General features: G+C 38.4%; 1 protein-coding gene across 7 annotated transcripts in view; it reads left to right on the forward strand.

Moving 5' to 3' along the window:
* AFTPH (aftiphilin) overlaps window positions 1-22132 on the forward strand; it is a 72444-nt gene that overhangs the window by 17971 nt on the left and 32341 nt on the right. For all 7 annotated transcript variants that reach the window (XM_044926049.2, XM_044926047.2, XM_044926051.2 and 4 more), the window contains one exon: window positions 13873-15826. In XM_044926049.2, the coding sequence (XP_044781984.2) occupies window positions 13904-15826 (1923 nt within the window). In that variant the 5' untranslated portion in view covers window positions 13873-13903. The remainder of the gene's footprint in view (window positions 1-13872; window positions 15827-22132) is intronic.

Below are 22132 nucleotides of genomic sequence, written 5' to 3' on the forward strand. Positions count from 1 at the left end.
TGATATAGAGAGTAACAACACTGTTAGGGAAAGGACAGCTGCCAAGAGCTTTACAAGGTGTACATATTTTAGTTACAGACTAAAAGGGGGTCTTTCGTTTTGAAAGCCGACGAAGTACAGTTTTGGGATTTGTTTGTTTGTTTTTCCCATAATACCCTGGTCTCTGGAGGTTGAACTCTTGCTAGTCTTGACCAGAATGCTAATTTAAAACTTAACAGTGAGGAATTTCTTTCAACGCGTGTCAGTTATTCTTGTCAGCTGATGGCAAAATCTGGGGAAAATTTACATGAAGTACTAAAGAAAGTTGCTGGGAGCAGAGAACAGGAGCAAAGGAAATTAGCTGACTGCCCAGAGTAGTTTCAGTCAGCTAATTTCCCTTGCTCCTGCTCTCTGCTCCCAGCAGCTTTCTGCCCTGAGTGGTATCAGACTTCCCAGGTGGCTCAGCAGTAAAGAATCCGCCTGCCAAGTAGGAGACCTGGGTTCAGTCCCTGGGTTGGGAAGATCCCCTGGAGAAGGAAGTGGCAACCCACTCCAGTATTCTTGCCGGGAGAATTCCATGGACAGAGGAGCCTGACGGGTTATAGTCCATGGGGTCACAAAGAGCCAGACATGACTCAGCAACTAAACAGCAACAGCCAGAGTAGTATCACGCTCTGGTGATACTCCGGCTGACACCTCCCCTTATGCTGAGACACAAATCCCCAAACCATACTTTGTGGGTTTTCAAAACAAAAGAGAGGTCAGTGACCACGTGCCCCAGAAGGAAACCGAAGTAGTGGGAGCCAGGCCCTGAGGATGCAGTGGTCAGAAACATAGGCCTGTGCCTGCACTGTCTTGTTAGTCTTTTGCACTCAAATAAAGTGACTCTTGAAAGAGCAGTTTCAGTGGAGTGATAGGGTGGAAGCCAGATTGTGCTGGGTTGAGGAGTGAGTGGGAGGTTAGGAAGTAGAGATAGTGAATAGACAGGGCCCTTTCAAGCAGCTTGGTGGTGAGGAGGAGGAGGAGAGCTAAAAGGGCACAGAAGGGAGGGGTTTGTTTTGTTTCGCTCTGATTTGTTTGAGGATGGAAGATTCTGGAACATTTACTGGCTGAAAGCATCAGTATTCATGGAGAATTTAAAAAGAGCCCCCTGAGCAAGCAGCTGAGAAAGAAAACAGAAGGTCCAGGGTTTATCTGTACACAATACTGTGAATGTAAGCAAGATTTTAGTGAAGGGACATGAAATTGAAATAGTTTCTGTTTTTAGACTCTACTTTCAGTGTAACATCTCAGAGATATTAAGGTGGAAAATTAGAGTGCTTAATTTATTCTGCAACTACATAAGAGCAGAAGGTACTAGGGAAAAAGTGGCTTTCTGAGGGCTAATGCATCTGCCTGCACTGCTGCTTCTCTTCCATTGCCTTTGTTATCAGCAGTTATCCAGTGTCATTTATTCAATTTTAAGTTGAAGAACCTTCTGAGAAATTAAAAGACACTTGCTCCTTGGAAGAAAAGTTATGACCAACCTAGACAGCATATTAAAAAGCATAAGACATTACTTTGCCAACAAATGTCCATCTAGTCAAAGCTATGGTTTTTCCAGTAGTCATGTATGAATGTGAAAGTTGGACTGTAAAGAAAGCTGAGCACCAAAGAATTGATGCTTTTGAACTGTGGTTTTGGAAAAGACTCTTGAGAGTCCCTTGGACAGCAAGGAGATCCAACCAGTCCATTCTAAAGGAGATCAGTCCTGCATATTCATTGGAAGGACTGATGCTGAAGCTGAAACTCCAATACTTTGACCACCTGATGCGAAGAACTGACTCATTTGAAAAGACCCTGATGCTGGGAAAGAGTGAAGGCGGGAGGAGAAGGGGACGACAGAGGATGAGATGGCTGGATGGCATCACTGACTCAATGGACATGAGTTTGAGTAGGCTCTGGGAGTTGGTGATGGATAGGGAAGCCTGGCGTGTGCAGTCTATGGGGTCACAAAGAGTTGGACATGACTGAGCAACTGAACTGAACCTTCTGGGGAAAATGGCTAGTAAACTCTTAAATATGGTCTGTTGATATAACAAGTTAAAGAGAAAACAGTTTCTAATATTTTTATTTATCTTGTTTTAATTTTTGCTGTAAAACCATACAAATAGTACAGTACTTATGGATTTGCATAGAAGGTTAAAGTATACAATGAAAGAAAAGCTCTTAGGAATTTTTGAAAACTAGCTTCCATAATAACTCTTACTGCTGTTTAGCCACCTTCATTGAAGAGTAAATGTGTTTTGTTGCTCTGGGTGTCATTTATCTTACGTATAGGATATTTGTACTTTTGTGACTTGTCCTTATGTCAAAACCAGGAAGACAGATAATTCAGTTGTCGCTTTTGGCAGTCTTGTCTTTTGAAAAATCTGCCTGCCAGTGCTGGAGACATGGGACACTTGGGTTTGATCCCTGGGTCAGGAAGATCCCCCAGAGTAGGAAATGGTAACCCACTCCAGTATTCTTGCCTGGAAAATTCTGTGGACAGAGAAGCCTGGCAGGCTAAGGTCCATGGTGTCACAAAGAGTCAGACGTAACTGAGCACACATGCACAACTTAGATATAAAGATATTTTGCTGCTTATTTTCATTATTTGCCACATTTTTGCCACTATGTACATTAATATTGAAATAAGAGATTCACTTCTTGGCATTTCTGTTGGTTATACTTTCTTCATCTTACCTTATAAGCACCTTTTTTTCTCCTTCCAAATTGTTGGTGGATGTTTCAGGAAACTTATCTGTAAAATGAATATAATCATTCATATCTCATACCATAGTGTGAGGACTGAATGAGATAATTCACAAGTGCTTCTCACATAAGTATTGATACATAGTGCCAAAGTAATATTAATATTGATGGAAGCAGGAAATGAAAGTATGTAGAATATACTATGTATTTGACAGATATTTTAAATAATATTGTGTATTATTGATACAGTTGATGCCAGTAGTGTCTTGGATTTTTGTTTTTAAAATGGCAAGTTCAGAGAAATTCTGAGGTCTCTGAAAAATACTCAGCTTTGGAATTGTGGGAGTTTTAAAGTTTGCACCCTATGTTGAAGGGAGGATGATAATCCTAAAATGAAACAAACACCATCACCTTTCTCAGGTCTTTATTAAAAGATTTTATTTTTAGGGGCTCTCTTTGGTTTGTTAGCCACCATTGAACACCATGTTTTGCTAGCCACCGTTGAGCACCATGACATCACTAACTCAATGGACATGAGTTTGAGCAATCTCTCGGAGATAGTGAAAGACAGGGAAGCCTGGCTGTCTATGGGATTGCAAAGAGTCAGACACCACTTAGTGACTCAACAATTTAATACGCTGAGAATAAACCACTCAAAAAGAGAAAAGAAAATTATCATTTTATAGATTTAAAATTTTAGAAGCATGAAAACTTTTGTGACATCATGGTCCAGGCATCTCTAGATGTATTGAAAACAAAGAGTTAACTAAATTTAAATCTTCATATGGCTCAGAAGAAAAGCTTTTTCTTTTGGTTTTTATGACAAGATGACTTCTAAGCAGGAATGTAGGCTGGGAGGATTCATTGACAGTGCATTTTAATAGTGATAGTATCTGAAAACTCCCATGAGGATATTACAGTAAAGATTTAAATAATTTGGACTACTGAAATAACAGGCAACATTTGTAATGCAAATCGATGTTAATTGTTCACATAGTATTTTCTTTCATTTTTCTGAAAAAAAAAAAAAAAGTGATTAAACAAGTGATTAATTATAAACCTCAAACATTTTGTGGTAAAAAGGTAGTGAGTGTGTGTGTGTGTGTTCCATTAAATAAGGCTTGCTAGTCCACTCCAGTACTCTTGCCTGGGAAATCCCATGGACGGAGGAGCCTGGTAGGCTACAGTCCATGGGGTCACGAAGAGTCGGACACAACTGAGTGGCTTCACTTTCACTTTTCACTTTCATGCACTGGAGAAGGAAATGGCAACCCACTCCAGTATTCTTGCCTGGAGAGTCCCAGGGACGGGAGCCTGCTGGGCTGCCGTCTATGGGGTCGCACAGAGTCTGACATGACTGACGTGACTTAGCAGTAGCAGTGTCGTTTATACTATTTAAGTCAGTAGCATAAGTTCAGATACAGTTGTCTTTTCCCTTTTCTTACCACTAACCTTTCTGCTTGTGTTCTTCACCACAACCATCCACTTCCAACTCAGTCCCTATAAAAATGTGTTTGGGGTGAAGGGTCCTTGGTAAAGCTGGATTACATCATCTGAAAGTGCTGTCTGGCTTTGAAAGTTGATGTATACATTGATTAAGCTGGGCTGGTGTCCTATAAAACAGGGATCCCCAATCCCCAGACCTTGGACCTTTCCCTAACCAATATCAGTCCTTGCCTGCTGGGAACTGGGCTACACAGCAGGAGGTGAGCAACAGGTGAGTGGAAGCTTCATCTGCCGCTCTCCATCTCTCTCACATTACCTCCTGCACTATCCCCTTCCCCCACTGTGGAAAAACTGTCTTCCATGAAACCGATCCCGCTGCCAGAAAGTTTGGGGACCACTGTTGTAAAAGATGGGGATTTCTCTTTGGTGAGTTTTTAGCTTGTCCAGAAGAAACTCTCAATGGATGATTCTGGGATTCCCTAGAGGGCCTCTTAGAGACCCCACCATTACCACCAAATGTGTGCTCAAGGTTCTTTGGGGTAGGGGATACTTTGTGTGGATGATGAAGGACAGAGGTTTGGTCAAGGATTCTCTCTCTCTCAGAGAAGTATGCAGAATCATTCTAAGCACCTGCTTAGAAGCTTTTCCTCTTGTGGTCTTTCTCTAACTTGGAAGTATCTACAGCCAGTATCCTTCAAGGTACTACTGGTGAGAACTTTTGGGTTACACTGTCCTGTTCTATTTCAAAGCCTCTATCTTTTAACAAACTACTACTGGTCCTTTGAATTAGTTCAGAGGTTATGGTCTCAGTCCTTTAACCTTGGGCATTGTTTCATATTTTCTTGGGATTGGTTATACCTTTAGGACTACCATGACTACTCCGTCATGAGAGCCTTGTGTAAACTGTTGACTTCAGTCTTTCCTAGATATCCCTGTTACTTGTTTACTGTCCTCTAACAGATCTTGGAATCAGCAGACAAGAAAAAGGCAAGTTGAGCATACCCCCTTCCCTGCAAAACACATATGCACACACCCACAAGTGCTTGTTCAGATTGTAAAGAAATTGGATAATGGACTCCTTGTGTGTGAAGTAAGTAGTTCATTAAGGATGAAGAAATATTTATTGAGGTGGTTGTGTGCCAGGCATAGTATTAATGTCAGCTCATCTGTGCTTCTGTTCGGTAGAAAGAACTACTTAAAAATCCATATTTTCCTGTGGTTAAAAAAAAAAAGTAGATTTGTTTAAGTCAGACTTAATATTTAAATTCATTACACTTCAGCTAAAATGAACAAATATACTTCAGTTCACAAATTTTACTGAATTGGCCTGGGCACAGAAGAATTTTCTGGAAAATTTCAGGCCTCCTCCACACTGACTGGTTGGCATTCTTAGCTGAGACCCAGGAGCAGTGGCACTCTCAGGTTTCTGAAGGGTGAGGTGGACCAGAGCCAAGACCTGCTGACGTGAACGTGCAACCCGTGTTCTTCTCATCAATAGGTGACACGGTTTTGAGGAATGTGGAAACGTTTATAGTCTGGGGGTCTCATAAAGCCTGTCGCACCTAAGGAGGAGAGAGAGAATACCTTGCTAAAGTGGGACAAGAAGAAAAACTACTTTCTGTTGTTGGTTACAAAGTTCCTGATTCAGATCTTTGTATTTGCCTTAACATCCCAGTTTGAAGTAAGCCTGAAAACAATAAAATGTTTCATTTTTCAAACAACAGAAAAGGCAGTAGATTAACCATGAACAGATTCTACTTAAACATCACAGATGGTCCTTTACAAATAAAATGTTATAAGAATGTAAAATGGTACAGCACTCTGAAAAATAGTTTGGCAGTTTTTTACCAATAACATGCGCTAACATAAGATCCAGTGATCCTGTGCTTGCTCAGTTATCCCAGAGAAATAAGAACCTGTGTTCACACAGAAACCTATATGTAAATGTCTTTAGCATCTTTATTATAAATACTATTTAAATACACTAATAGTGTATGTATTATTAATGAGTTGGTGATGGACAGGGAAGCCTGGCATGCTGCAGTCCATGTGGTCGCAAAGAGTCGGACATGACTGAGCGACTGAACTGAACCCACTCCAGTATGCATCTGCTCAGGCAGTCCTTACCACAACCCCAAGGGACTCTCAAGAGTCTTCAACACCGCAGTTCAAGAGCATCAATTCTTTGGCGCTCAGCTTTCTTCACAGTCCAACTCTCACATCCATACATTACCACTGGAAAAACCAAAGCTTTGACTAGACGGACCTTTGTCGGCAAAGTAATGTCTCTGCTTTTTAATATGCTGACTAGCTTGGTCATAACTTTTCTTCCAAGGAGTAAGTGTCTTTTTAATTTCATGGCTGTCATCACCATCTGCAGTGATTTTTGGAGCCCAAGAAAATAAAGTCTGTCACTGTTTCCATTGCTTCCCCATCTATTTGCCATGAAGTGAAGGGACCGGATGCCATGATTTTAGTTTTCTGAATGTTGAGTTTTAAGCCAGCTTTTTCACTCTCCTCTTTCACTTTCATCAAGAGGCTGTTTAGCTCTTCTTCACTTTTCTGCCATAAGGGTGGTGTCATCCGCATATCTAAGGTTATTGATATTTCTCCCGGCAGTCTTGATTCCAGATTGTGTTTCATCCAGCCCCAGACCTTAAGTGCATTATACTGAATGAAAAAAGTCAACCACAAAAGGTTACATGCTGTATGATTATATTTACATAATACTTTTCATAAAATTAAAGGAGATGTAGAATAGCTTAGTGGTTGCCCAGGGACAGTGTATTAATAAGCAGAGACATCACTTTGCCATCAAAGGTCCATATATCAAAGCTATGGTTTTTCCAGTAGTCATGTATGAATGTGAGAGTTGGACCATAAAGAAGGCTGAGTGACAAAAAATTGATGCTTTTGAACTGTGGTGCTGGAGAAGACTCTTTAGACTCCCTTGGACAGCAAGGAGATCAAACCAGTCAATCCTAAAGGAAAGCAGCCCAGAATATTCATTGGAAGGACTGATGCTGAAGCTGAACTTCCAACACTATGGCCACCTGGTGCAAAGAGCCAACTCATTGGAAGAGATCCTGATGGTGAGAAAAATTGAGGACAGGAGGAAAAGGGGGATGAGATGGTTGGATGACATCACTGACTCAATGGACATGAGTTTGAACAAACTCCAGGATATAGTGAAGGACAGGGAAGCTTGGCATGCTGCAGTCCATGGGGTCGCAAAGAGCTGGACACAACTGAGCAACTGAACAACCTCAACAGGGACAGGAATGGGTTGGAAGAGTGGGGGCAGGTCTGTATCTTGATACTGGTGGTTACATAGATCTGTACATGGCATAAAATTGAACTGTCAGATCAGATCATTTACTCAGTTGTGTCCGACTCTTTGCGACCCCATGAATCGCAGCACGCCAGGCCTCCCTGTCCATCACCAACTCCCGGAGTTCACTGAGACTCACGTCCATCGAGTCAGTGATGCCATCCAGCCATCTCATCCTCTGTCGTCCCCTTCTCCTCTTGCCCCCAATCCCTCCCAGCATCAGAGTCTTTTCCAGTGAGTCAGCTTTTCACATGAGGTGGCCAAAGTACTGGAGTTTCAGCTTTAGCATCATTCCTTCCAAAGAAACCCCAGGCCTGATCTCCTCAGAATGGACTGGTTGGATCTCCTTGCAGTCCAAGGGACTCTCAAGAGTCTTCTCCAACACCACAGTTCAAAAGCATCAATTCTTCGGTGCTCAGCCTTCTTCACAGTCACAAACACAAAAGAATGCAAGTGTTTTTTTTTGGTTTTTTTTTTTAATGGTGAAAACAGAATAAAGGTCTGTAGTTCAGTTGATGGTAGTACCAGTGTTTCCAGTTTTGCTATTATGCTAGAACTATCTGAGATGTCACCATTAGAAGGAGCTGGGTGAAGGGTGCACAGGACTTTACCGTTTTTGCAACTTCGTTCATCTATTATTCTTTCAAAGTAAAACGTTTTAAAAAATAAGGTATGTTATACACTCACATTCATGGAAGCATGATTCACAGTAGCCAAAATGTGGAACCAACCCATCTGTTCATCAGCAGATGATAGTATCACATACAATAGGATCGTATTCAACCTTAAAAAGAATGCAATTCTGACACATGCTGCAATATGTATAAACCTTGAGGACATCATGGAAAGTGAAGTAAACCAGTTACAGAAGAACAAATACTGCATGATTCTTCTTACAGGAGGCACCTAGAGTAGTCAAAATTCCTAGAGACAGACAGTGGAATGGTGGCTGCAGGAGCTAGGGGGTGGGGATGGAGAATGGGGAGTTGTCATTTAGTAAGTACAAAGGCACTTTGATGTTTTGGAGGATAAAAAAGTTCCAGAGATTGATGCTGGTGATGGTTGTACAACAGTGTCAATACACTTAAAGCCACTGAACCGTACACTTAAAAGTGGTTTAAATTTGGTAAATTTTTTGCATATCTGCTGTAATTTTTAATAAAGCATTATTATTGTGTAAGTAACACATTTTATTATAAAATAGGCATATTTAAATGCAAGCATAAATCTCCTGGGATGCTTTTAACTTTTTTTATTTTTCATCTTGCAGTAATCAGAAACTTACAAAAAGTTGCAGGTTTAGTACAAATAAGATTTTTTTTTTCCCAGAACAGTTTGAGACTGTTGCCCCATCTCTTCCAAATATTTCAGTGTGTATACTGAGGACTTCTCTTACATAACCACAACACTACCATCAAAATCAAGAAAGCATCAGTGCATTGCTGCTACTCCTTGGGCTCTATTCAAGTCTCACAGTCATCCAATAATGACCTGTATAGAAAGGGGAGCCAGTTTAGAATCAAGTGTAGTATTTACTTGCCACAGCTCTTTTAGTCAACTTCAGTCTGGAACAGTTTTCCAATTTTTCTGTTATTTTCATGGCATTGATACTTTTGAAGATTATTATAGACCAGTTGTTTTATAGATTATCTATTTATTTGAATTTTTCTGAAGTTTCCTCATGAATCGAGTCAGACTGTGTATTTTTGGCAGGGATTCCAGAAAGGAGTCTGTGTCCTCATTGCATCTTATCAGGTGATAGATGCATGATTTCTGTATTTCTGCTTCTAATGATACTGACTTTGATCACTTAATCTAAGTGTCAGTCTTCACCAGGGGAAAGTTACCCTTGTTCCCTTTGTAATTAAGTAGGTTGTGGGGAGGTATTTTGAAGCTGTGCAATATCTTGTTCCTAATCTAACTTTCAGTTTATTTATTTACATGTTTATATCCATGAGAGCTGATAGTTTATTATTTTATTCAGTGAATTATAATCCATCATCATCTTTATTTTGATCCTGAAGTTGTCACTGATTTAAACAGTAGTAACCCCTTCAAGCTGGTTTTTGTGTCCTTTTGACATGTCTGCATCATTATGATTGCTTTTAAATTTAAAAAAGGAATTATATTAAAAAGATTCAGAAGGATCCTATTGTAATGATATGGCATAATTTGCTTAAGTAATCCCTCTGGAGCGTTTTGTTTAACGAAAAAAAAAAAAAAAAAGAGTTCATATAGTATAGCCAAATTGCCTTCTGTATGTGTGTGCAAGTGTCCCTTTCTCCACACTTTGGTTAACAATTGAAGAATAATTTTAAACACTAGGAACTTCATAATTATAGGGAAACTGTTAGAGGCCAAATGACCTTGTACACCCAGCATTAGAAGGAGTTATTAGGAAGCTCAACAAGGGAAGAAAATAGAATTTATGTGTATCTTTTACTGTGTGTATGATTTTCTCTTTAAATCGGCAGGGAAAAAAAGTATCTTGGAACTAAAGCAGTTATTTCCTTCTTTATAATGCTGATTTTGTAAGGTAAACAATTTAAAGTAGATACATTACAATGGGATCTTTTTTCTTCTGACTTGCTTATTTCTTTCAGCACTGACCAGTCATTAACCTAAAGATCTTTTTGTATTCTGAAGCCATTTTCTGCTAACCAGCTATATAACTCAGTAAAGTTGCTCATCAGTGAGCCTCATTTTCCTCCTCTCTGAATTAAATTATGTGGTTTATAAGGCACCTTCTCTCTAAAACTGGAAGATCTTAAGAAATTTTATCCTGAGAGTTGAAAGAATTTATTGTTGTTATCTTGCAAAACTGGTTAAATTTTGTAGTAAACAATTTCCTCTTGTGTCTAACTTGACAACTGTGAGGATCAATTTATTGTTTATGGGCTGTTTTATTCTAGGACTTTGATATTAATCTTCCCTTTCCTTTTACTGATAAGTCTGTCTTGTGACACTTTTGACTGTTTAGTACAGAGGAAAATAATAACTCATACACAGATTCCATATAAGAATTGAATGTGTAAAAAAAAAAAAGGAAATATCATAAACTAACAGGCCTGGGAAGAATTATTCAAGAAATGTGACTGTGATAATTGCTAGTTACAAAAAAATTCACTTAGACCTTTGCTTTAGACTGTATGCCAAAATAAATTGTAAATTTATTAAATGTAAAAAAAAAACCCCTGTAAAATAGAAGAAAATAAAAGTGAATATTTATTAAATTTAAAATTTAAGCCTTTATGACAGCAAAATAATGAAGAAAACTACTAATGGAAAATCAATTTGACCCCTTAAAAGTTAACTTGGGAAGACAGTTTGGCTTATAATATTAATTACACACTTACCATGTGACCCAGCCTTTGCACTCCTGAGTATTCATCTTAAAGAAATGAGAACTCATGTTCACATAACAGTCTGTTCACAAATGTTCATAGCAGCTTTACTTGTAGTTGTAAAAATACTGAAAATAACTTAGATGTCTTACATGGAGTAAATGGAAAAACAAACTGTGGTGACATCTCTATAGTGGAATCAGTTCATTTCAGTTGCTCAGTTGCGTCCAACTCTTTGTGACTCCATGAATTGCAGCACGCCAGGCCTCACTGTCCATCACCAACTCCCGGAGTTTACTCAAACTCAGGTCCATCGAGTTGGTGATGCCATCCAGCCATCTCATCCTCTGTCGTCCCCTTCTCCTCCTGCCCCCAATCCCTTGCAGCATCAGGGTATTTTCCAGTGAGTCAACTCTTCGCATGAGGTGGCCAAAGTATTGAAGTTTCAGCTTTAGCATCATTCCTTCCAATGAACACCCAGGGCTGACCTCCTTTAGAATGGACTGGTTGGATCTCCTTGCAGTCCAAGGGACTCTCAAGAGTCTTCTCCAACACCACAGTTCAAAAGCATCGATTCTTTGGCACTCAGCTTTCTTCACAGTCCAACTCTCACATCCATACATCACCACGGGAAAAACCATAGCCTTGACTAGACGGACCTTTGTTGACAAAGGAATGTCTCTGCTTTTGAATATGCTGTCTAGGTTGGTCATAACTTTCCTTCCAAGGAGTAAGTGTCTTTTAATTTCATGGCTGCAGTCACCGTCTGCAGTGATTTTGGAGCCCCAAAAAATTAAGTCAGACTGTTTCCACTGTTTCCCCATCTATTTGCCATGAAGTGATGGGACCAGATGCCATGATCTTAGTTTTCTGAATGTTGAGCTTTAAGCCAACTTTTTCACTCTCCTCTTTCACTTTCATCAAGAGGCTTTTTTTTAGTTCCTCTTCACTTTCTGCCATAAGGGTGGTGTCATCTGCATATCTGAGGTTATTGATATTTCTCCTGGCAATCTTGATTCCAGCTTGTGCTTCTTCCAGCCCAGCGTTTCTCATGGTGTACTCTGCATTTAAGTTAAATAGTGGAATACTGCTGCTGCTATGTCACTTCAGTCGTGTCCGACTCTGTGTGACCCCATGGACAGCAGCCCAACAGGCTCCCCCGTCCCTGGGGTTCTCCAGGCAAGAACACTGGAGTGGGTTGCCATTTCCTTCTCCAATACATGAAAGTGAAAAGTGAAAGTGAAGTCGCTCAGTTGTGTCCGACCGTCAGTGACCCCATGGACTGCAGCCTTCCAGGCTCCTCTGTCCATGGGATTTTCCAGGCAAGAGTACTGGAGTGGGGTGCCATTGCCTTCTCCGAGTGGAATACTACTTAGCAATAAAAAGGAATGAACTGTGGACACATACAACAACATGGATGGATCTTGAGGGCATTAAGGGGAGTGAAAAAGCCAACTTCACAGGGTTACATATTACATAATTCCATTTAGATAACACTCTTGACATAGCAAAATTATAATGATGGAGAATAGATTATTAGTTTCCAACAGTTTGGGTTTATGGAAGGGCATGACTAGGGATTACACAAAGGACTTTATACTGATATTATTGAACTATTTTTGCAACAGTTCTAACCCCAGTTATAGTGACAGTGAAATCTAATCTGCACGTATAATCAGTTTCATAAAACTGTGCAGACACCCTAAGAAAGGAAAAGTGATGAAATCTAAACAAGGTCTGTAGCTGATTTAATAGGTTATACGGATGTCGGTTTCAGGGTTTGATCATGTACTGTTGTTGTTTACTGTATTCTTACTGAGGGAAACTGGGTGAGAGCATATGTGAGAACTCTGTACTATTTTTACAACTTCTTGTGAGTCCTAAGCAATTTCAAAATGGAAAGTTATAAAAAATTTAACTGTGGTATATTCAGGTAATGGAATATTATTCAATAGTTTAAGAAAATAAATTTTTCAAGCCATGAAAAGACATGGAGGAAGAACCTTCAATACATATTACTAGGTGAAAGAAGCCAATCATACAGTATATACAAGCTACATACTCTGTAAGTCTAATTAAATAACATTCTAGAAAAAGCAGAACTATGGAGACAATAAGAAAATCAGTGGTTGCCAGGGTAGAGGAGAGGGACAGATGAATAGAGGAGGTGGAACACAGGATTTGAGGGACAGTGAAACTATTCTGTGTAATACTGTACTGGTGGATGCATGTCTTTATGTATTTGTCCAAACTCAGAATGTATAGCACCAAGAATGAACCCTAATATGAACTATGGACTTTGGGTAATAATGATGTGTCAGTGTAGGTTCATCAGTTGTAACAAATTTACCACTTTGGTAGAAGATGTTCATAACAGAGGAAACTGTGCAAATTAATTGGGATAGGATCCATATGGGAAGTTTCTATATCTTCTGCTCAATTCTGTTGTGAACCTGAAGCTTCTCTGAAAAAATAAAGTCTTTAAAATCAGAAAAAATTAACTTGAGTCAGAAATAAACATTGAAAAGCAAATTGAGGAAAATATTTGCAGCCATTATTAGAGACAGAATTTTCATTTTATTTATAAAGAATTCCTACAAATCCACAAGGCAAGCCCTGAGTCCCCAGTGAACTAGAAGGAGAGTCTAAGAGAACAAGCAAGTGCCCCAAGAGAGACTCTTATAGATGTACTTTTGTAAGTGTTTATATGAAATTTTCTGGAATCCTCAGATTCAGTAATGTGCTACCAATGCCCTTGGAAACATACAGTGTAAAAGGTGTTTTGTTTTGTTTTGTTTTGCCATTATATTATACCTGTGTAATCTTACCTAAGATAAAAATAGTTGGTTTTTTTAGGTTTTTTTAAAATTTTATTTAATTTTTAATTGAAGGATAATTGCTTTACAGAAAAATAGTTTAAAAAATAAAAAGCAGAGCACTGTAAATTTACACTGTTTTGAAGTTTCTTTGAAAGAATTCTGAATGACTTTGTTGTATGTAATCTGTTCCCTAAAAGAAATCTTTTTTTTTTCCCCCCAGGTGTAAATTAAGTATTGAAAGCAATTGAACGATGGAGCCAGACATCATTCGAATGTACTCTTCATCCCCACCACCACTAGACAACGGAGCTGAGGATGATGATGACGATGAATTTGGGGAATTTGGTGGGTTTTCTGAAGTTAGCCCTTCTGGTGTAGGGTTTGTTGATTTTGATACACCAGATTACACTCGTCCCAAGGAAGAGTTTGTACCTTCAAACCATTTTATGCCAATTCATGATTTCTCAGAAAATGTAGATGGCCTTACAAGCTTTAAGTCCATTAAAAATAGTAACGATAAAGACATCACTGCTGAACTTTCTTCTCCTGTGAAAGGACAGTCTGATGTTTTACTTTCTACCACCAGCAAAGAAATAATTTCATCTAAAACTTTAGATACTTCCATTGATGGCATAGAAAGTCCACGAGATAAAGAAGTGGAGCAGAGACAGAATGTTGGAACACCTGAAAGTTTCTCTCCAGGGGATTTTAGAACTGACCTGAATGTTGTTCATCAGAACAAACAGTTAGAGAGCTGCAATGGTGAAAAGCCGCCTTGTCTGGAGATTCTAACAAATGGGTTTGCAGTGTTGGAAACTGTAAATCCTCAGGGAACAGATGATCTGGATGCTGCAGCTGATTCAAAAGGACGAAAGCCTCTTAGCACTCATAGTACTGAGTATAATTTAGACTATGCACCTAGTCCTGCTGAGGAATTTGCAGATTTTGCCACATTTTCCAGAAAAGAAAGGATACAACTAGAAGAAATAGGATGTACAGTTTTAAATGATGAAGCACTAACCATTCAGGAAAACAAAATTAATAGAGTCAATGAACTGAATTCTATAAAAGAAGTGTCTATGGATAGAAGCTTTGATGATAAAGGAGACACTGCTAGAAAGGATCAGGTTTGTGTTTCAGAAATAAGCATAGCGAGTGACAGGGGTTTCAGCAGGGGAAAGCAAGGCCTTCCCACATTGCAACAAGATGAATTTTTCAATTCAAGTGTTCAGTCAGAGGCTTGGAGTTTGGCAGACCCAGCTGAAAATTCAGAAGCCAGTAGGAGAGAACAATGTAAAATTGAGGAAAATCTTGATTTTTTCACTTCTAAATGTGCTGATCCGTGCATGGTTTCTACTAAAACTTTGGATGCAGACGATGAAGTTGGTTCTTCCAAAGAAGAAATTAGAGGGTTTACTGACTCCCAGAGCCTCAGCTTTGATCCTACAGAAGAAAATGTTTTAGATGATTCTGTGAGTGTAAAAAATGGTGATAGTAGTAATGACTTTGTGACTTGCAACGATACCATTGAGGATGATTTTGGTGACTTTGGCACAGCCAGTGGCACAACTCCACCTTTTGTTACTGCTGGTACACAAGATTCAATGAGTGATGTCACTTTTGAAGAGTCCTCAGAGCACTTTCAACATTTGAGTGAACCAGGTGATGACTTTGGAGAATTCGGGGAATCAAATAGTGTCTCTTGCCAAGAGGAAATGATATTTACTGAGTCAGACCTAAAACAGTCTTCTGATAGTTTATCAGAGGGATGCAGTTTGGCAAGAAAACCTACTGGGACAGGCACTGAACCTATTTCAAAACTGGAAATTGGGCAAGAAGGTGAGTTTGGAGACTTTGATTCTGTGCCAAATATTCAAGATGACTGCAGTGCTTTTCAAGACTCAGATGATTTTGCGGACTTCAGTTCAGCTGGTCCTAGCCAGGTTGTAGATTGGAATGCTTTTGAGGATGGACAGAAAGATAGCTGTTCCTGGGCTGCTTTTGGAGACCAGCAAGCCACTGAATCTCATCATCGAAAGGAAGCCTGGCAGTCACATAGGACAGATGAAAAGATTGATACTCCGGGAACCCCCAAAGTGCACAGTGTCTCCTTAGCAGCTTCCAAAGGAGCAGTTGCTGGTGGTCATTTACATGAAACAACCACTTCAGTTCAGGTATTTACTGATTTTTCTCTATTTTGTATAACAATGCTGTGGAGGTCTCTAATTCAGCTTTTCAAAGAGCATTTTGTAATTGGGTACCTGTTAAAGGAGTCTCTTTATGATACATAATGTTTGCCAGATTTGTAGATTAGTTACATGTTTCACAATCACTTGATTAAAGAGACATTCCTATAATAATGCTTGGTAAGGTTTTTCTTTGTATGTTTCTTTAATATTTATAGAAATTCATCAACTTAGTTTTTTGGTAGATATAAATACCACTTATGTAAAAATTCATTAGTTAGCTAATGAACTATTCCACCAAATCCTTCGGTTTCTACCTTAAGAGTGATTTTACAATGTTAAACTAAGATTTAAGCTTCAGAAAATAATCTCTTAATTTTGTCTAGGACAAATTTTGATTGTAGACAAGAGCAAGCAGAATTTGAAACCTCAGTCTGTGCTGAAGGCTATAGGGACTTGAAGGTTAGAAAAAGGATTTGAAAAAAGCAGATTTGGGCCTCAGAGTTTAATAGCTAATAAAAGACCTGGGATGAGGCTGTGAGATAGATTAAGGGTTAGACCTAGAACAAGAGGGCTTCCCTGGTTGCTCAGATGGTAAAGAATCTATCTGCAATGCAGGAGACCGGTCTTGGATCCCTGGGTTGGGAAGATTCCCTGGAGAAGGGAATGGCAACCCACTCCAGTATTCTTGCCTGGGAAAATCCCATGGACAGAGGTGCCTAGTGGGCTATAGTCTATGGGGTTGCAAAGAGTAGGACACAGCTGAGGGTTAGACCTAGGACAAGAAACAGCCATACCTTGACTTAATGTGACTATTTATTTGCTTATAATTTCTTGCAAATGTGTGTTAATGTTTACTTTTCTTAGGAATTAGCCTTGTCAGGGAGAATATTTGTACCCCTTAGCCCTTGTCCTTTATCTTTTTCTGGTCCAGAATTTCAGAGAAGATTCATTAAGGTTTATTTTGACCTAAAGTAGCCCCTAAAGTAGAGGTGCAGTATGTTATTCAGATTGTTCCGCAGTCCTGAGTTGTACCCTGTGCTACATTTAACCTTTCCTCAACCCTAGGAGTGTAGGAGAGAGCATTTCCTTGAAAATCACTGCTTTTTATTGATACATGTATTATTACCAAGTATTAACTTGGTCCACAGGCCTATTTTAAAGATACTGAGAATCAGAATCAACAAACTCTGATTCTTCAGTTATCTTTTGCTAAGCAAACCATTTTCAATTGAAAATATTTCTGAAGTCTGGTTAATTGAAATGGTTATACATCATTGCTTTGATATCTCTAATACGTTAAGATTTTATAGAAATTATGGTACCACCCATTGGAGTACACAACGGATCACTTTTCATTTGACATTGAGTGTCTGAATAGCTTAATTTGCTAAATCTGTTATTACATGGTTTGGCTAATATGTATTATTCTTGTTGAGTAATTCATTATTGAATTCATTATTGAGGCAGAAGCTTACAATTTTAAACAAAGAGTGAATTAATTATATAACGCAAAGCAAAGACTATTGGTTTTTGACCTAATCCTTTCCCTGTTTACTTTCATCTTACTAGAGTATAGGGTGACACTGGTATTGGATGGTCTTTAATTTATAACCTTAGAACTTTAAACATCATCATTATATAATGAATTTTTAAAGTATAACCACCTAAAAAAGGATTTTTTTTTTGCAACCTATGAACTGATTAGTTATTTATGTATAATTTGATAACTAGATATACTAGAAGGAAATAAAGTACATGGGCTTTATGGAATCTTACAGATCTGAGTTCGAATCTTGACTCAGTGTCGTATAGCATTATGATTTTGGACAAACTACGTCTGAACTCAGTTGTCTGTAAAAAGTAGATAATATCTATTGCAGCAGACTTTTGAAAAGATAAAAGGACAGTAAATCTTTTAATGAGTGAAAAAAATACACTGAAAAATAAGAATCTTGTAGTATGATTCTGTTTTGTAAAAATAAAACACAAATGGTATAGATATAGCAGGATGCATTGACTTCCTGAGATTTGTCTGGTTCCATCCTCAAGCTTTTTTTTTTGCTGAATGGGTTATGCAAAATGAGCAAAACTTGGAGATGGATGTTGGAAAGGAGAAACTGCTGGAAGTGGGGCTAGAAGAGGAATTTGGAAAGGAATTGAGTTGGGGAGATGGAAAGTGACTTTCATCCTTATCCTGCTATTGTGAAGGAGGCCTGTGACCTGTAATTTCTTCCTTTTTCAGAATCTGCTGAAATGCACATTAATCTAGTTCTCTTAGAGAGGAATAGATTTACTAATATTTATCCTAAAATCTTTATCCTAGCTGCTACCATGTAATGGGGGACAGCACAGAAATCCTCACATATTAATGTAAACATTGGGTGTTTTTTTTTTTTATTGTAAGTTGTAAAACTTTGATTGTAGATTGAATCTTACCAAGATACAGCAATTCTGTCCTGAACAGATCAGATCAGATCAGTCGCTCAGTCCTGAACAGAGTGCCATCAAATTGTACTTTGACAGAATGTTGTGAGAGTCTTTTAGAATTCAGAGCTCAGTTAATGCAGTTAAGCAAACACAGGCAACAGTTCATTGTTTGTGAAGTCAGACAAATGGTATAGTTGTTATTTCAAATTTCTTTGACTTTTCACTATGTATGTGACATTGTCCAGGTCCCTATTTTTAGTACTTTCCTTTTTTCAGTCTACCAAAGGGATATCTTAACATTTTAATAAAACATATCTTTCCTAGATTGAGACAATTATTGCAACCTTATTGCAATAATTTGTTACTTAGGGAAGAGTCTAGAAAAAACGCTTTCAAATTTCTAAAATGTTCCTAGTCAACCCAGTTCTCAAATGTGATTCCAGCAAGCCTCAGAGGGTTCAGATCTTGATGTAAAAACCATAATGACCATTTATTGAGAAATATTCTTCCCCCTCAGTGAATATTGTTTTTTCTGAGAGCCTGGAGTTCAGTTTATTTCATTTTCCTGTTAACATTCTTATAAATTGTAGAGAAAAGCAAATTAGTGCTGTCTCTAGTGTACAAATTGGAAAAAGGTCAAAACTATTTTTCACTTTTGGGGCTAAGATTTGAACAAAATAAAATGACAATAATAAAAATCTCCTTACTTTGAAAGCAGTGTTTTTTCAAAAGACCATTATGTGTATTGTTCTAACAGTTTAATTTTTTTTAATCTGTTAATGTTCTAGAAAGGGACCTTGATTGAAATAGTCAAGATGCTTTTTCCTAGGTATATGGTAAAGGCAATAATGTCATGAACACTGCATTAAACTCTGAGCTTTTGTAAAAAATTTTAAAATGTTTCTCTGGGTGTTATTTGAGAATTTAGGTAATTGGGGTAAGTAATCTCTTTATATTAATTGACTATAGAAAAGGAAGCTATGAATCATTTTCTTTTATTAGCCATCTAATTGATAACACTACTGGGAAAATGTTATTAGAAGAAGATTTATCTTGAGAGCTTTAAAAATTGAATGTCCCAAAAAGGAAAAAGAAGAGAATCACTAATACTTTGGCTTATATTATTTTGAGATTCAGTTATTGGTTTGCTTAGCAGAGTCAGCATTCTCATACTGAGTGTAATGACATATTCACCTTCGTTTATTTAATCACCTGCCTGAGATTTGTGCAGGTTTTCCTTTCTGTAGGTGAACACTTGAACTTATGACTGAAAACATAAGTAAGCAACAAAATAAAGAAATTAAGTAGTCAAAAGGTACAACCTTCCAGTTACAAAATAAATCAGTCCTAGAGATACAATGTACAGCATGGTGATCAGTTAGTAATACTGCGTTTTGTTTTGAAAGTTGCTAAGAGAGTAGTTCTTAAAAGTTCTCATCACAAGAAAAGAAAAATATGTGACTATGGTGATCATTTTGTAGTATATACACATATTGAACTATTCATATGAAACATAGTAAGTCAATAACATCTCAGTTTGAAAAGAAAGAAAGAAATGGAGATTTTAGGCCTTATAGCTCTGTTTGCTTGAAGTATTTGGACAGCAATTACTTTTGTTTTATTTCCTTCAGAAAATTTGAAATTCTGGTCTTTAATTCCAAAATAGAAATACTTTATTAGATTTATCCAGAAATTGTGCAAAAGCAGCAAACCATCTTTTTAGAGCATAGGGAATTGGTTACTCTTCTTATATAGCTTGAAATTAGGGATTGATAAGTATACAATTGTAGATTGTACTTGATATCTTACTTAATATTTAATGATGGTAAGGCATAAGATAGCCTCTTAAATGGAAGATTAAATTGCCCAGTGGATTTTATGTTTCTTCTAAACTTCCACTTAAGAACAAGACCTAATGCTATCAATATTAAAACTGTTGACACGATTGACTACTGTTTGTAAGGAAGAAAGGAAAACTAACTAGAAATATGTTGAAGGAATTTTAGAAATTACCTTAAAAAATCAAGGTGCTTTAAAGGAGGTGTGCCTTTTTCTGGCCTAAGAGCCAGATTCTAGGATCTTTGGTGCTGGCATTATATACTCCTTTGGAACTTTGAATGAGAGTTTCAATACACAGGCTCTTTATACCCCAGTGTAGTCATTTATATAAAACAGAGGTGTATTAGTCAAAGGTTCTCCAGAGAAATAGAACCAGGAAGTTGGATGCATGCATGCATGCATGGAGAGACAGACTGACCAGTTTTTTATAAGGAATTGGCTCATGCAGTTATGGAGGTGATCATGGACATCCTAAGATCTACAGTCCGCAAACTGTCTTCAATTGATTGAAGGCCATCCATATTAAGGAAGACAATCTGCTTTACTTAGTCTACCAATTCAGATGTTAATCTCATTCAGCAACACCCTCACAGATATATCTAGAAAAATGTTTGACCAAATGTCTGGGCACCTCTTGGCCCTGTCAAATTGATGCATAAAATTAGCCATCACAAGAGGGAATAATACCATATGTCCATATATAGCTTTCAGTATTTTTGGAAGACCTGTAAACCTGTTTGTAACTGAGCCATATCAGCTGAGAAGCCCTATATTAGATAGTATGACTTACTTGCATCAGTGAATAAAATGAAATGATTGCTTGTATATCCGAGGGCTTTCTTCCTCCAAGCCCAGACATGGAGATAGGACAGAACTGGGAGTGAGTATAATTCAGGCTTAGTGCTTTGCCCTCATTGATGAATTAAAACATTTGGTAGTCATTTATTTGGTAATCATTTTTGCTTTCCCAGAAATCCTGTATGGGTTGAAGAAAATAAAATATAGAGACATCCAAGGTAATAAAGACCCTAATACGTCTTTCCTAATAGGAAAACAAATATATGAGAAATGAGAAAATTGGGAAAGATAGAGAAATCCTATAAAAGCCAGTGAACCTTTGGAAGGTAGTATAGCCATGACCACATATGATTTTGGGCTTCCCTGGTAGCTCAGAGGTTAAAGCATCTGCCTGGAATGCGGGAGACCCAGGTTCGATCCCTGGGTCTGGAAGATCCCCTGGAGAAGGAAATGGCAACCCACTCCAGTACTCTTGCCTGGAGAATCCCATGGACGGAGGAGCCTGGTAGGCTACAGTCCATGGGGTCGCGAAGAGTCGGACACGACTGAGCAACTTGACTTTCATGTATGATTTTTGTGAGCCCCTTCCCCATTAATTCTGTTTTATAACTTGGTATAAAAATGAGTATGCTGATATTAACTATTAAAATGTTCTCATGAACCCTTAAAATTATTGTGGACCCCAGGCCCTGTGCCTACTGCAGAAGTTGGTCCTGGTTACAATACAGTTCAGTTCTGTCGCTCAGTCACGTCTGACTCTTTGTGACCCCGTGGACTGCAGCATGCCAGGCTTCCCTGTCCATCACCACTTCCCGGAGCTTCCTCAAACTCATGTTCATCGAATCAGTGATGCCATCCAACCGTGTCATCTTCTGTCGTCCCCTTCTCCTCCTGCCTTCAGTCTTTCCCGGCATCAAGGTCTTTTCCAGTGAGTCAGTTCTTCGCATCAGGAGTTTCAGCTTCACCATCAGTCCTTCCAATGAATATTCAGGACTCGTTTCTTTTAGGATTGACTGGTTTGATCTCCTTGCGGTCCAAGGGACTCTCAAGACTTCTCCAACACTACATTTCAAAAGCATCAATTCTTCAGCACTCAGCTTTCTTTATAGTCCCAACTCTCACATATGTGACTACTGGAAATACCATAGCTTTGACTATACAAATTTGTCGGTAAAGTAATGTCTGTGCTTTTTAATATGCTGTCTAGGTCAGTCATAGCTTTTCTTC

This window comes from Bubalus bubalis, chromosome 12 (genome assembly GCF_019923935.1).
Source record: "Bubalus bubalis isolate 160015118507 breed Murrah chromosome 12, NDDB_SH_1, whole genome shotgun sequence".
Classification (NCBI taxonomy): domain Eukaryota; kingdom Metazoa; phylum Chordata; class Mammalia; order Artiodactyla; family Bovidae; genus Bubalus; species Bubalus bubalis.